General features: G+C 37.5%; 1 protein-coding gene across 1 annotated transcript in view; it reads left to right on the top strand.

Moving 5' to 3' along the window:
• The window catches only part of WDR43 (WD repeat domain 43), a 47,369-nt gene extending 36,401 nt beyond the window's left edge, over positions 1–10,968 (top strand). Inside the window, exons 12-18 of the mRNA XM_023251986.2 lie at positions 1,924–2,010; positions 2,625–2,656; positions 3,658–3,721; positions 6,262–6,375; positions 6,838–6,907; positions 9,170–9,216; positions 9,321–10,968. Of these exons, the coding sequence (XP_023107754.1) occupies positions 1,924–2,010; positions 2,625–2,656; positions 3,658–3,721; positions 6,262–6,375; positions 6,838–6,907; positions 9,170–9,216; positions 9,321–9,512 (606 nt within the window). The 3' untranslated portion in view covers positions 9,513–10,968. The remainder of the gene's footprint in view (positions 1–1,923; positions 2,011–2,624; positions 2,657–3,657; positions 3,722–6,261; positions 6,376–6,837; positions 6,908–9,169; positions 9,217–9,320) is intronic.
• Positions 10,969–13,519: the final 2,551 nt, after the last annotated feature.

The following is a 13,519-nucleotide window of genomic DNA, read 5'->3' as shown; positions in this document are numbered from 1 at the left end:
GCTCAGGTCATGATCTCACAGTTCGTAAGTGCAAGCCATGTGTCAGGGCTCTGTGCTGACAGCTCAGAGCCTGGAGCCTGCTTTGAATCCTGTGTCTCCATGCCATAGAAAACTTGACGTTAAACTTGTGGCTTTAGGAAGGTGGAATTTGACTCAAAAGAAAAGGCTATAGCTTATGAAAAGAGAAGAGAAGCCAAGTTATTGGCACCCAGAAAAGATAGAGATTTTAAGAGTTTTAAAAATTTACTTAATTTTTGGAAGTGCCATTTATAGTAGTACCAAGAAGTTAAGATAAATGTATAAAAGATGACTCTCCCTCTACATTGAAAATTACAAAAATTGAGAGAAATTAACAAAGATTAAAATATATAGATATCTAAACCATGTTTGTAGGTTGAAAGATTTAATATTGTTAAAATGAGGAATTTCCCCCACATTTGTGTTTTTAGTGCATTCACAATTAAATTTCAACATCTCCAAGTAAAATTGGAGGACTTACCCTACTTGATTTCAAGATAAAGTTACAGTAATCAAGATAGTTTGGTATTGGTGAAAAATAAGTATAAATTAAGAAACCACAATAGTCCAGAAAAAGACTACACACAATTGATTTTCAATAAACGTACTAACTTGAGTTAATTGAGAAAGTAAACTCTTCCCAACAATTGGTCCTGAATCAACCAGATACCCATATGGGAAAAAACTGGTCCTGAATCAACCAAATATCCATATGGGAAAAAACGCATCTCAACTCTTACTTCATGAAAGTCGACACAAAATACATAAATGTAAAACCAAAACCTGCAAAACTTCTAGAAAAAAACAGGATAAAATATACACAAACGTTTGTGGATGAAGTCTTAGATGGCTTCCCAGCAAGCCATCTACAGGAAAAAATGGTCATTTGGACTTCATGAAAGTTGAAATCTTTTGCTCTTGAAATGACACTGTTAAGAGAGTGTGGGAAGGCAAGCTGCAGGCTGGGAAAAAATGTTTGCAACTCCTTCATCAGACAAAGGATTCATATCCAGAATACACAAACGTCTGGATAATGAGACTCAGGTCAAAACACCATTGGTAAAGGTGTGAACAGATCCTTCACAAAAGAATTCAAATGGCCAATCAGTGCATGTAAACGTGTTCTGTGTCATTAGTCATCACAGATGAGCAAACTGAAGTGACAGTGACGTGATGCTGCACACCCATTAAGGACCCATAAAAGACAGTTCCTCTGTTGGGGAGGATGTGGTGCAGCTGGAATGTCCTGTCATGATGGTGGGGATATAAAATGGTACAGCTACTTTGGAAAACAATTTGGCGACTTCTTAAAAGTTAAGGATTTATTTACCTTAAGACCCAGTCATTCTACTGCTAGGTATTTACCTGGAGAATCAAAAATACGTTCATATAAAGACTTGTACGTGAATGGTCATAGCAACTTTATGTTTTAATAGCCAGAAACTAGAAAGAACCTATCTTTTGATTTGCTTAAAATCTTATCAAAAAGTTGATAATCGTAAAAGTTTTGTTGCCAAGTGTGATTTTAGTGTGTTTTGCTCACTCTTATGTGGTTATAACTCTAATTTTATGTAGTGATGGTTTGGCAGCTTCTCTAAAGTGGCATATATCTGTATTTAAATGTATAGAGGTGTTCTGTATTATATAAAAATTTGTTCATAAAGTTTAAAATTTGTAGAGAAGAAATCTGGTTATCAAATGCCCTGATTCCTGAAGATTATACTTGCCTGATAGCCATGGACATTAACATAACATTTTTCAGTCAGTCCCTCCAGCAGCCGTCATTCACTAAAATTCAGTTTGTAGTTTGTTTGGTTTTTAAAATCATTTTTACTGATAGTTTCTCCTGTAGTGTCCTTAGCTTCTGAATATGCTTATCTTTATATTTCTTTTATTTTCTCACAGAAAGTACTTCAGACTAGGAATTTAAACCTAATTAAGAGGACTGTATTAAGGATGCCCCTGCATGCTGTTATTCCATTGTTGCAAGAGGTAACTGAATATTCTTTTCATTTTAAGGTCCTTACACTGTGAATTAAAGAGAATCTGTATAGAGAAATGGATTTGCAGTATATAAGCAAGCAGAGTGTTTAGAGTAGATGATAGATCTACTTAAATAAGATGGACCTAATCCATATTTTTTCTGTGTATTTTTTTATTGAGATACAATTCACATATCATAAGATTCACCCCTTTGACGTGTACAATTCAGTGTTTTTTTAACATATTCACAGATTGTGTAGTTCTTACCAAAAAAAAGAAAAAAAATCCTGTACCAGTTAGCCACTCCTCATTCTCCCTTACCCTCAATTTCTGGCAACCACAAATTATTTTCTCGCCCTGGATTTGCCACTTCTGAACATTCATTCATATAAATCCTAGCCAGATTTTTTATCAGGTAATTACTCTTATTGTGGGAAGTATTCCTAGATTATGTTTGTTGAACATTGAAGAACTAGGAAATTTAGGAATTGTTTAGGAATAGTGATTTCCTAATAGTCTTTTCTATATTTTCTTTGTTCGTCTGGATGTTATGTATTGTGGGAATTGGTGCAGATTTGCTGCCTCTGACGTACTGTTGCTAATACTGTTTTTCTCCCCCTCAGCTTACAAAAAGATTGCAGGGACATCCTAATAGGTAAGATACTTAGGTGACTTAAATTGCTTTGATTTTATAAACATTTTAAAGGTGACTGTTAAAAACAGCAGTTTCTGACAGCATGAAATTACATAGTGGGTAGCCCCAAATTCTAAGTAGGAAGACTCTTTAAGGGTCAGACATTGCTCTTCCTACTTACTTGAAGGATTCTTATTCCTAAGATTTTAGTATAGTTTTCTCCTTTCTTTTAGGAAACTCGTGTTTGGTGTTTTATTTTATTATCAGGTCATTTAATGAATTAGTCTTAAGATTTCATCCTAATCATATATAAAATTGCCATTTGTAGAATTCTCCCAACCTAAGATATTATAAGGAAGTATTTTATATGACTGAATTTTGTGGGTCTTTCTTGTTAATAATCTGATGATTAAGTATACAAATAGGAAGTTGTTATGTCAAAGATCCTAAGCTTTAAGTGTAGGATTTTCGGTGCTACAGTATATAATAAAGTTTTTCTTTTAGTTTTCTTCCCCCTCATAGACTCCAGTAGTGTTTGGAGCTCACAAAGAAAAGCCAAATAATTCATCGATTAGGCCGAGCTTATACATTTTTTTTGGTCTGTATTTGTCTGTTAATGTGGCATGGAAATCTTTTGCTATTTGTACCTGATAGTGGGTAGATGTTCAGGGTAAAATGCAAAGTCAGTTAAGCCCAGTTTACTGAGCCCATAATTACTGTCTGTTAATTATGAAGTAAAGTATGGGGTTTATTCTTGAATTGTTTTAGAGGGAAGGGAGTTTTGTCCTCTTCCAGTCCATGTAACTCCCCCCTCACAATCCCTCCAGAGATGGGTATATTTCAGATCTCTGATAGAGTCTGAAGGGATGAGAAGTCAGTGGTTTATTTCGTAGTGTTGTTTTCACAGGACACAATTTATGGGTCTTCACTTGGCCTGAATTCTTCTAATATTACAACTCAGTTGTATTTAATCTTGAATTTGTGAATATTTGTTTACTTGGGTTTTTTTTCCTTTTTTTCAGTGCTGTTTTAATGGTTCAGTGGCTAAAATGTGTGTTAACGGTCCATGCATCCTACCTATCCACAGTAAGTCGTCAGCTGTAGTTGGCTTTGATAAAGATTATAAACTGAGGGGTTAATAGAACCATCCTCTCTCCAACTGCTCTTCAGCCATCAGCTGCTGCTTTTAAAGATTTTATTTTTCCCCAGGTGTGTGGTGTAGTAATGTCCATTGTTGCCTTTTGTAAATTGGCCTCTTTTTTTGCCCTGGGTTTTAAAAGTAATATATATTCTGTAGAGAACTTTGAAAAAATACAGAAAGGAGAAAAGTAACATACTGACTTATTATATTAGCCTTTAGATGTAGTTTTCTATGTATGTAACCTGTTTCACAAAATTATTTTTTACATTGTATGTATCTCTCCCCTGTCCTACCTTGTCCCAGGACAATAACAAATAGCTTGTGGTAAAAATGAAATTAAATATTTAATACATGTCGTTTTGTAGGACTGCTGTAAGCTCTTGATTATCTATGCAAATGGGAAGCATGGAACATAAAATCTTAAAGCAACACCAGAAAAAAACAATTTTATGTCATAATATGAATTGTGTTCTTTGCCACATCATCAAATCAGTTATATTTTAAGCTAGAAATAAAATTATCCAATTTACTTTTTTCTTTAATTTTATTATTTAGTGCCATGTAATAGGTTTTCTTAAGAAAATTCTTAATTTTACTCTTCCTTTAAACATTTTTTTTTCAATGTTTGTTTATTTTTGTGTGTGAGAGAGCATGAATGAGTAGGGGACGGGCAGAGAGAGTGAGAGAGAATCTGAAGCAGTCTCCAGGCTCCTAGCTGTCAGTGCAGAGCCCAGTGCAAGGCTCGAACTCATGAACTGTGACATCATGACCTGAGCCAAAGTTGGACACTTAACTGAGCCACCCAGGCGCCCCTATTCTTACTTTCTTAACACAGTTTCATCCAACTTCGCCTGGTCCCTTGTCCCTTGTTCTGTCTCAGACTCCTTTCCCCCTTCATTAGTTTGAAATCGGAGAAACAATTGGATAACCAGCAGTGTGTTGTTTGTGTCTGGGGAGAATTCGCCAGGATGTTAGAATGTGGGGAGGTACGCTCTTGGGTTTCCCAGGTTGCAGAATCTTGGGAGGGCAGTTGAGGGCAGTGGTGAGTGGAGTGGCTGATTGGTATCTGATGGGCAGGCACAGAGTCCCACAAGCTTCAAAACTTGGGACTGTGGCTGGTAAACCGGGCAGCACTTATTTTGTGACCTCATTTACTTGTTTAGAAGTGAAAAGAGCCCTAGGAGGCCTTGTAGTGAAATTCATTCCCGAATCAACTCCTAAGGTTGAACTGCTGGAGTAGTAGTTGTGTAATGTTCACAGTCATGACAAAACAGACCAAAGAAGCGTGGTATAGAGAGGACTCGACTGCCAAGAGTTCTCTCACCTCAGAAAACAGTGGTTTTCCTTCTACATTTCCTTCCTTTCCTCCTTCCTTATCAGGTATCTTTACCTTCTTTAAGCTGAGGGACTGTGCTAGGCTTGGGGCTTAAGTAATGGACAAGACACTCAGATACCCATATTCCTGGAACTTACCTTCTGAATAGGGACAAATAAGAGATGATGGTAATTGGAATGTGATCATGTTAAACTTTGTTTTATTCTTTTTGTGTCTGTTTGCTATTTAACATGTAAAGGAAATACTCTTATTTATGCTAAATTGTCAGTGATAGGAGGACAAGTAAAGGCTAATTAAAGGGCAGAGTAGGGTCCATTTTTTGTTCCTATGGAGGAACAATTTAATCCGTGCTTTAATTCCTTAAGCATGGTTCATAGGATTCATTAATAGGGAGTATGTTTGAAATACGATAAGGTCAGCTTCGTACTGTGTTGCTCTGTTGTGCTGGTCTCTGGTCTCTGGAAACTGGGAAGAGCTTCCTTCAACTTACTCTGAGGATTTATGGTAGAAGTAGATAATGTGATACTGTCAGAGTAAGTTTCAGAGGAAAGTCCTCTTTATCCCGGAGATATATGGTGGGGGTGTATATATTTTTTAATGTTTGTTTATTTTTGAGAGAGACAGAGTGCAAGCAGGGGAGGGGCAGAGAGAGAGGGAGACACAGAATCTGAAGCGGCGTCTAGGCTCTGAGCTATCAGCACAGAGCCCGATGCGAGGCTCGAACTCCTGAACCATGAGATCATGACCTGAGCTGAAGTCTGATGCCCAATCTACTGAGCCACCCAGGCACCCCGGGGATATATCTATTTTTTATTCAGTGTCTCATTTGTATTGACCTTCTCTAAAACCTCATGATCAGCACAAAGAACAGCACCCTCCCCTGCTTTTTCTTGAACTACCTTGCAGTTTCTTCTGACCCTGTATCATTACTTAACAAAATCCATTGTTTTTTTTGCCATTAGGACATTGAAGGCCTACAAAAATCTGAGATGTTGTTAGGCTGTGTCCCAAGCAGACACTGCCACTGGATGTGCAGGCAGATACTTGGCGGGCAGTGGCTGAATACTTGGGTGTGTCTGAGCATGATTTGTATGTTTGTTATTTATACTTTGTCATGATGGTATGACATCATCTTTTTTCCCTCCCTAGTTGCCTGATCTGGTACCCCAGCTGGGGACACTATACCAGTTAATGGAAAGCAGAGTAAAAACTTTTCAGAAACTCTCCCACCTTCATGGAAAGCTTATTCTTCTGATTACTCAAGTGAGTAAATCACATTGTTTTGTGCTAAACTTTGGATGTGATAGGAATACAGGGAAGAATTGAAAGCCGTGTGTTTCAGCAAGAAATTGATAAATGTTAATAACTCGGAAATGTTATGTATTCGATCGTAAGTAAACCTAATTGTGCCTGTTTTCCGGAGGGGTTCTCACTATTCTATTTCAGTTGTTAATATGCTTAGGACAGTTGTGCTATGAACAACAAGTTCCAGGCACAGAAAGAAATTCTGATCACCTTACAGGGTTTTTCAACTTTTACAGAGTAATTCTTTATCGTATTTGGCAAATTTGCTCTTTGCTCTGTATTTGACCTGTATCGTATTAAGGCCATCCACCGTAGTGGTTGAGGGCAAGTTTACTGTGAGGAAGGTGGAGTGTGGTGGGGGTTGCAATACTTGAAATAACCGTGTACTCTGTTTCATGATAAAACCGTATTGTCTTTCAGGTCACAGCTTCAGAGAAATCAAAGGGAATGACTTGTCCTGAGCAAAAGGCAAAATTGGTATATGAGGAAGGTGAGGTTTGGGGCAGTGTAGAATTTAGAATTGGAACATTCATCTTTTAACTTTGAATTCTGTTATCTTATTTTAAAGAACATGAATGTGAATAAGATCATGCTTGGCACACCTTCTGTGGCAAAATACGATCAAATAAGAAAAGAGAAGTCACAAATACAATAGAGTAACAAAAAAGGGCATTAGGTATGGAAGAGATGAACAGAAGTAGGAGAACACTGTGAACAAACTTTAGGCCAGCACATTATGAACCTAGATGACAATAGGTAATTTCTTAGGAAACATTAATGACCAAAGTTGACTAAATAAAAAGAACTAGAAACCTTGAATAAGCTGATTTAATCAAAACATTTGCTCAAAGATGCCAGACATAGAGTTTTTATAGGTGAATTTTGATCAGTCTTTCAAGGAATAAGTCATTTTTGTTACAAACAATTTTGGCATTTTATGAGTCAAAACCAGATAAGGATATTAAGAAAACAACATTTTAGACCATCTTCAAATATCCTGAGTAGCAGATTATAGAAGTGCTTAACTAAAATACCAAGTAGACTTTATTTAAAGATTGTAAGACAATTTAGCATCAAGGATTTATTAATGTAGTTACTACATTAACCGATTAATAGAACACTATATACGAATAGATCTAGAAAAAGAATTCCATAAAATTCAGTCTTTATGTCATTATTGATAATCTAAGCATCCTACAAATTTAAAGGAATTCTCTTAATCTGTATCAAGGCAGAGTTTGGAAGCATTCCCATAAGGTCAGGAACTAGACAATAATGTACTTTTTATTGCTTCTGGATATCCTGCCTAGTACTGTATGAAAGAAGTGAATTCTAGAACATTGGACTTGGCAGTTGTTAACCATCACAACTTAGAAAATGCAGCAGAATCTACAGTTATACCATCATGAATGAGATAAGGAAGTAAGTTTACTGGATATCAAGATGAGCAAAAAGGAATCGGAATCAGTAGCATTATTATGTTCCAGTAACATATTGTGTGTCTACTAACATATGTCCCAGTCAGGAAATTTATTAGGAAAAAGATCTCATTCATAGCAGCAATCAAAACTATGAAGTCCCTAGAAATATATCTAAAAAATGAAACAAACCTTTATATAGAGAAAATTACAGAACATAACTGAAGGACATAAAAGCATACCTGAATTAATTAGACTTTATGTGCATTTTTCCAAATTTTATTGAGATACAATTTACCCATGACATTATATTTTTTTAGGCGTGCGACATAATGATTTGATACATGTATGTATTGCGAGATGGCCACCATAATATGTTTAATTAACATCCATCACCATACATAGTTGCATTTTTCCCCCCTAACAATGAGAACTTTTTTTTATTCTCTTAGCAGCTTTCAAAGAAACTGTACAGTATCGTTAACTGTGGTCACCATGCTGTACATTATATCCGCAGGACTTCTTTATCTTGTAACTGGAAGCTTGTATCTTTTAATTTTCACTCATTTCTCCCTACCCTCCATTCCCCATGTCTGGCAACCACCAGTCTCTTCTCTGTAAGTTTTGTGTTGTTTAGATTGCACACATAAGTGAGATCATACAGTATTTATCTTTCTCTGTCAGACTTACTGCACTTAGCCCAGTACCCTCAAGGTCTATCCATGTTGTCATAAATGGGATGATTTCCTTTTTTAAAAAGCTGAATGATATTTAATAGCTGAGTTCAGTGGCTGAATGTATACCACTTTTTTTTTTAAACATCCATCCATTCCATCAGTGGACTCTTAGGTTGTTTCCGTGTCTTGGCTGTTGTAAATAATGCTGCAGTGAACATGGGGGTGCAGGTATCTCTTTGAGATCCTGACTTTGTTTCCTTCGACATCTACCCAGGAGCATAATTGATGGGTCATCTGGTAGTTTTGTTGTTAATTTCTTGGAGAGCCTCCATACTGTTTTCAGTAATGCCAGTACCAATTTACATTTCTACCAATAGTGCATGAGGGTTTCCTTTTCTCCACATCCTTGGCTTAAGTTTTTAAGGATGGATTTTGTTAAGGTTTTGGTACTTTGTCCTACTCAGTGAGATCTTGGTGGAATAAAACAATAAATGTACTTTTATGCAAATAAGAGTATTAACTTAATGTTACTTCTTAGGTGGATGATAGCTGAATATATTTCTAAAAGTACATTCAGGAATCTGATTCTATTTAGTTTTTAGGGCTCTGCCCTCTGCTTGTTGATTACAAACTTAAGGCTGGGTTTTCTCCTTGTAGAGTCTTCTGAAGAGGAGTCAGATGATGAAATAGAGAAGGATTCTGATGTGAGTGATTTGTTTCCTGTTACATAAATCTGCTTTTATATCCTTGTGTTCTGTAAGAACGAGGACTTAATGAATGCTTTCCTTATTTAATATATTTCTACCAGGATAATTGGGATGAAGATGAGGAAGATAAAGAAAGTGAAAAAGATGAGGATGTTGATGAAGAGGAGGAAGAGGAAGAGGAAGATGCTGAAGAAAAAGACGAGGAAAATGGTGAGGACAGAGATGTGGCAAGTGAGAAGGAATTAAATGGAGATTCTGATTTAGATCCTGAAAATGAAAGTGAAGAAGAATGAAGATGGAAAAGAAGCCAATGGAACTATGTAATCTCTGGCTCACCTTGCCCAGTGCTGCCGAGTTCTCCTGGGAGGGTTGTCTCTGGGACGGATGCCAAGGACCGTTGCACATTTCCAAGTTCCTCATGGTGGTTCCCATGCCATCTTGCTGTCCTGAGCACCCCAGACTTAGCTGTGTAAATAAGAGTGTTTCATTCAAATGTTAATAAACTTTACACAGTAAATAGACACATTTTCTGCAATGTACTGACATGAGTGTCCAATATATGGTATATTTTTATAATATAATATCCTAGTATGGTTGGTTATACCAAGAATTGACAGGAGTGAAGATGAAGACCTTTCCCTTGTAGGGTTTCAAGAACTGGACTTTGTGAAGGAGTCAGCTCTTATCTCAGGTCGGTATCTCTCGTCAAATCCAGATATGAAGCAGCACTAGTGAAAACAATTTTTAATTTGGTACATTTTCATAAAATATGAAGGGATGACTAAAGATTCGTAGTAAAAACGGTTGCGATTTTAAAAATTAAATATCAGTTTCCCTAGCTTGTCTGTGAATGGTGGTGATCTGATTTGAGTCAGGCTGAATATTTGGAGTGCTTCCCCTAAACAGCCATTTATTTTTTAATCTGTCATGTGGAATATTTTTTTAAAACACACAAAAAATTATGGTAATTAAAAAAACTAAAGAATTAGCCATATTAAGGATTTTTCTTGACTGCAAGTTGCCTGTAAAGAATCATCAGTGTATAGATTTAGAAGTATCCATTACTTGCAACTTTTTAAAAAATTCAGTTATAGCTGCTTTTGAAGAGGTTTTCACTTTTATTTAAATTACTAATGGATCAAAGAACAATTGTTTATTTTTTTCTCTTTGGTTTTAGATATTAATGATAACCTTGTTGGAATTTTTTTCCAAAGAAAATATTTTTATAATTCAGTAATTTAATGTTTTCCTTCCTTTTCATTACCCACTCTTGGCAGTGTTAGGGTATCTGTTTACCTTTAAAATAATAAATCTGACTCAAGATTTTTTTATGTATGTATAAATAAGTATTTTGGTGTGCAACAAAAGCCTTTTCAAATTATCAGTACTTTTTTTTTTTTTTTTTTTTTTTTTTTAATTTTAAAGAATGAGCCAGTATTTGTTTAGTGCTCTCTAGGGAACATGCAGATGGGAGCTCAACTCTAAGGGAGGGCTGGGGAGATGGGTTTATTTTTACCACCTGTGAATATGTAAAACACAAAACCATGATCTCTGAGGGACTTTTTAACACCAGTGGCAGGACAAGAGATTTCTGTGCTCAACTAATGGAGCCGGAGCCATATAAGCGTCTTGGGAAACAAGTTTGAGCCAGCTACTGGTGTAATGTACAGTTATATTTGTCTATAAATGGAACTGTTTATGGCAATTTAATACCATTCTCTTTGTAAAGTGAATAAATATTCATCTTTACCCAGTCTTGTCTTGTGGTGTATGTAGAGGAACACAGCCACCTATTTGGGCTTGTGTGAAGGTTTCAAGAAAGTGGTCCTACTCCGCTAGCGTTAATAGGTACACTCTCAGGGTTTGTTGGAAAACCTGGAATTTGTAACGAAGTGACAGAACCAGGAACTTTGAATTGGGATGCAGCCCCGCTGGCTGAGTCGTGCTCCCACAGCCCGAGGCTGCAGTGGTGGTCATGGTTTCCCTGCACCTGACTCCCGGGAGAAGTAAAGGACCACGTGTGTAGTGATTGCTTACTAATTATTGTTGGGGTTAGACAAATCCGGGGCTTAATTAGCCTTGTTTCAAAGACGTTTCTAGTTTCAGGGTGTTTTTCACCATTGTCGTTCCACTCCTAATCCAGGGCAACCGCGTTTTGTGTGTGTGGTGTCGTCTTTTCTGAGATTAACTTTTCCTCCCAACCTTTTATTTTGAAAAGTTAACCCTACATTCACGATCAAGGATTAACACATTGTATTTGGTTGTGGTTACTGCTCTGTTAATCCAGAATATCCCCCTTTGTGTGTGTGTGTGTCATGATTTTGATATTTAAATGATTCCCATAAATAAGGCTGTGTTGGAGAAATGTTTTACCATCTGGATTCGTCTGATTGTTTCCTTGTGGTTAGATTCTGGTTTAAATGTTTTTGGCAAGAATACTAAATAGGGTATCAGATTAATTTGTAAAGAAGTCTTTGGGTGTAGATGAATATACAGAGTGTATGTTTTGATGTAAGTAGGTATCAAACTTAGGTTTGGGACTTTTGAAGTTTTAGTGCAGCGGGGCTCTTGGGGCACAGAAGTGGAATCGTGGTAGTGAGAACACTGGGTATATTGATATAAGGCTGTTCCCTATGGAAATTAACTCTCAGCATTGTACATCCATTCATTCAACAAATATTGATTGTGCCTACTGTGTGCCAGGGATTATGAAGTTGCTTGGCATACATCACTGAATTCTGTCCTGAGAAGCTGCGTTCTACCAGAGAGATAGGCAAACACAATGTATAAGAGCAAGTAAATTCTATGTAGTACGTTAGATGGTGACTTAATGTGGGGGAGTTGGGGGTGGGAGAGTGTAGGCTGCAGAATTAAATACATGATCAGGGTAGGGTTTGTTGAGAAGGTGAGGTTTGAACATAGACTAGGAGGGGTGAGGGAGTTAGCAAGTGGGTATCTGGGGAAGAGTGTTGTAGGTGAGGAAACTGCCTGAGCAAAAGCCCTGTGGCCAGCACCTGCCTGTGATTGTGTTGCGGCAAGATGGTCAATGAGACAAACGGAGAGTACATCAAGAGGTTAGCAGAGGTAACGAGCAGTCAGGTTTCATAGGGCCTTGCAGGCCATTGTTGGCACTGGTTGTGCTCTCACTGATAAAGTTGCAGTGTTTGGGCAGAGGAGTGCTGTCTGGCTTATGTGTTGAGAATTTTGTATCATTCTGGTGCTATGTTGAGAAATCGAAAAATTGTATTCTAATAGGCAGAGACCAGGAGGATGCTTTGGCAGTAATCCACGTGAGAGATGATGGTGACTTAGACCATTGTGGTAGTCTGGGTTTGGTTGGCTTCTGGGATTGTTTTAAAATCAGAGCTAATTGGATTTCTTGTGAGGTATGAGAGAGGATGAGTCACGGAAGACTCCCCAGTGTTTTTTGCTGGAGCACCTGGATGATGATATGGGCAGAGCAAGTTTAGAAAAGTAAATCAGGAATTGAGTTTTGGACATGTTGAGTTCTAGATGTGTAATTAGGAAGGCACATACCTACCCAGTTGACTTGGCGAAAGTGAGATGGAGGTGGAGGTTTGGTATTGACATGTATGTGACAGTTAAGCCACAAGACTGCGTGAGCTTCCCATAGAGCGCTTGTACATAGGAAGAGCACCCAGGCCTGGGGCTTCAGCATCTGAGTACGAGAAGAGAAACTTCAAGGAACGCATCCAAGAAAGCGTGACCATGGAGTAGGAGGGGCTGATGTTTATTTACTCTTCATTCTCTTGAAATCTGAATTCATGACAACCTTCAGCTGTGATTCTTTCAACTGTAGGTGATATTACTGGTGTGTCCTCCCAGGCCACGGTGTTTTTTATGATGCCCTTCATGACCATTTGTTGATCCCTTCTTTGAAGGCAACTCAGGTGTACAATTTTTTTTTAATGAAGGAAATACATTTTTTTTTTTAAGTTTGTTGATTTATTTTGAGAGAGAGAGCATGATTGGGGCGGGGTGGAGAGAAAATCCCAAGCAGGCTCCACACTGCCAGGACCAGAGCCCCACAATAGGCAGGGAGGGGCTCAAACTCACAAACTGTGAGATCATGATCTGAGCCAAAATTGAGTTGGATGCTTAACCAAATGAGCCACCCAGGTGCCCCTAAGATTTTATTTATCTTTATTTATTAAAAAAAAATTTTTTTTACATTTATTCATTTTTGAGAGACCGAGCACAAGCCGGGAGGGGCAGAGACAGAGGGAGACACAGAATCCAAAGCAGTCTCCAGGCTCTGAACCGTTAACACAGAGCCCAA

This window comes from Felis catus, chromosome A3 (genome assembly GCF_018350175.1).
Source record: "Felis catus isolate Fca126 chromosome A3, F.catus_Fca126_mat1.0, whole genome shotgun sequence".
Lineage (NCBI taxonomy): Eukaryota > Metazoa > Chordata > Mammalia > Carnivora > Felidae > Felis > Felis catus.
Note: the sequence above shows the minus strand (reverse complement) of the source record. Positions and strands in the feature narration are given on the sequence as shown.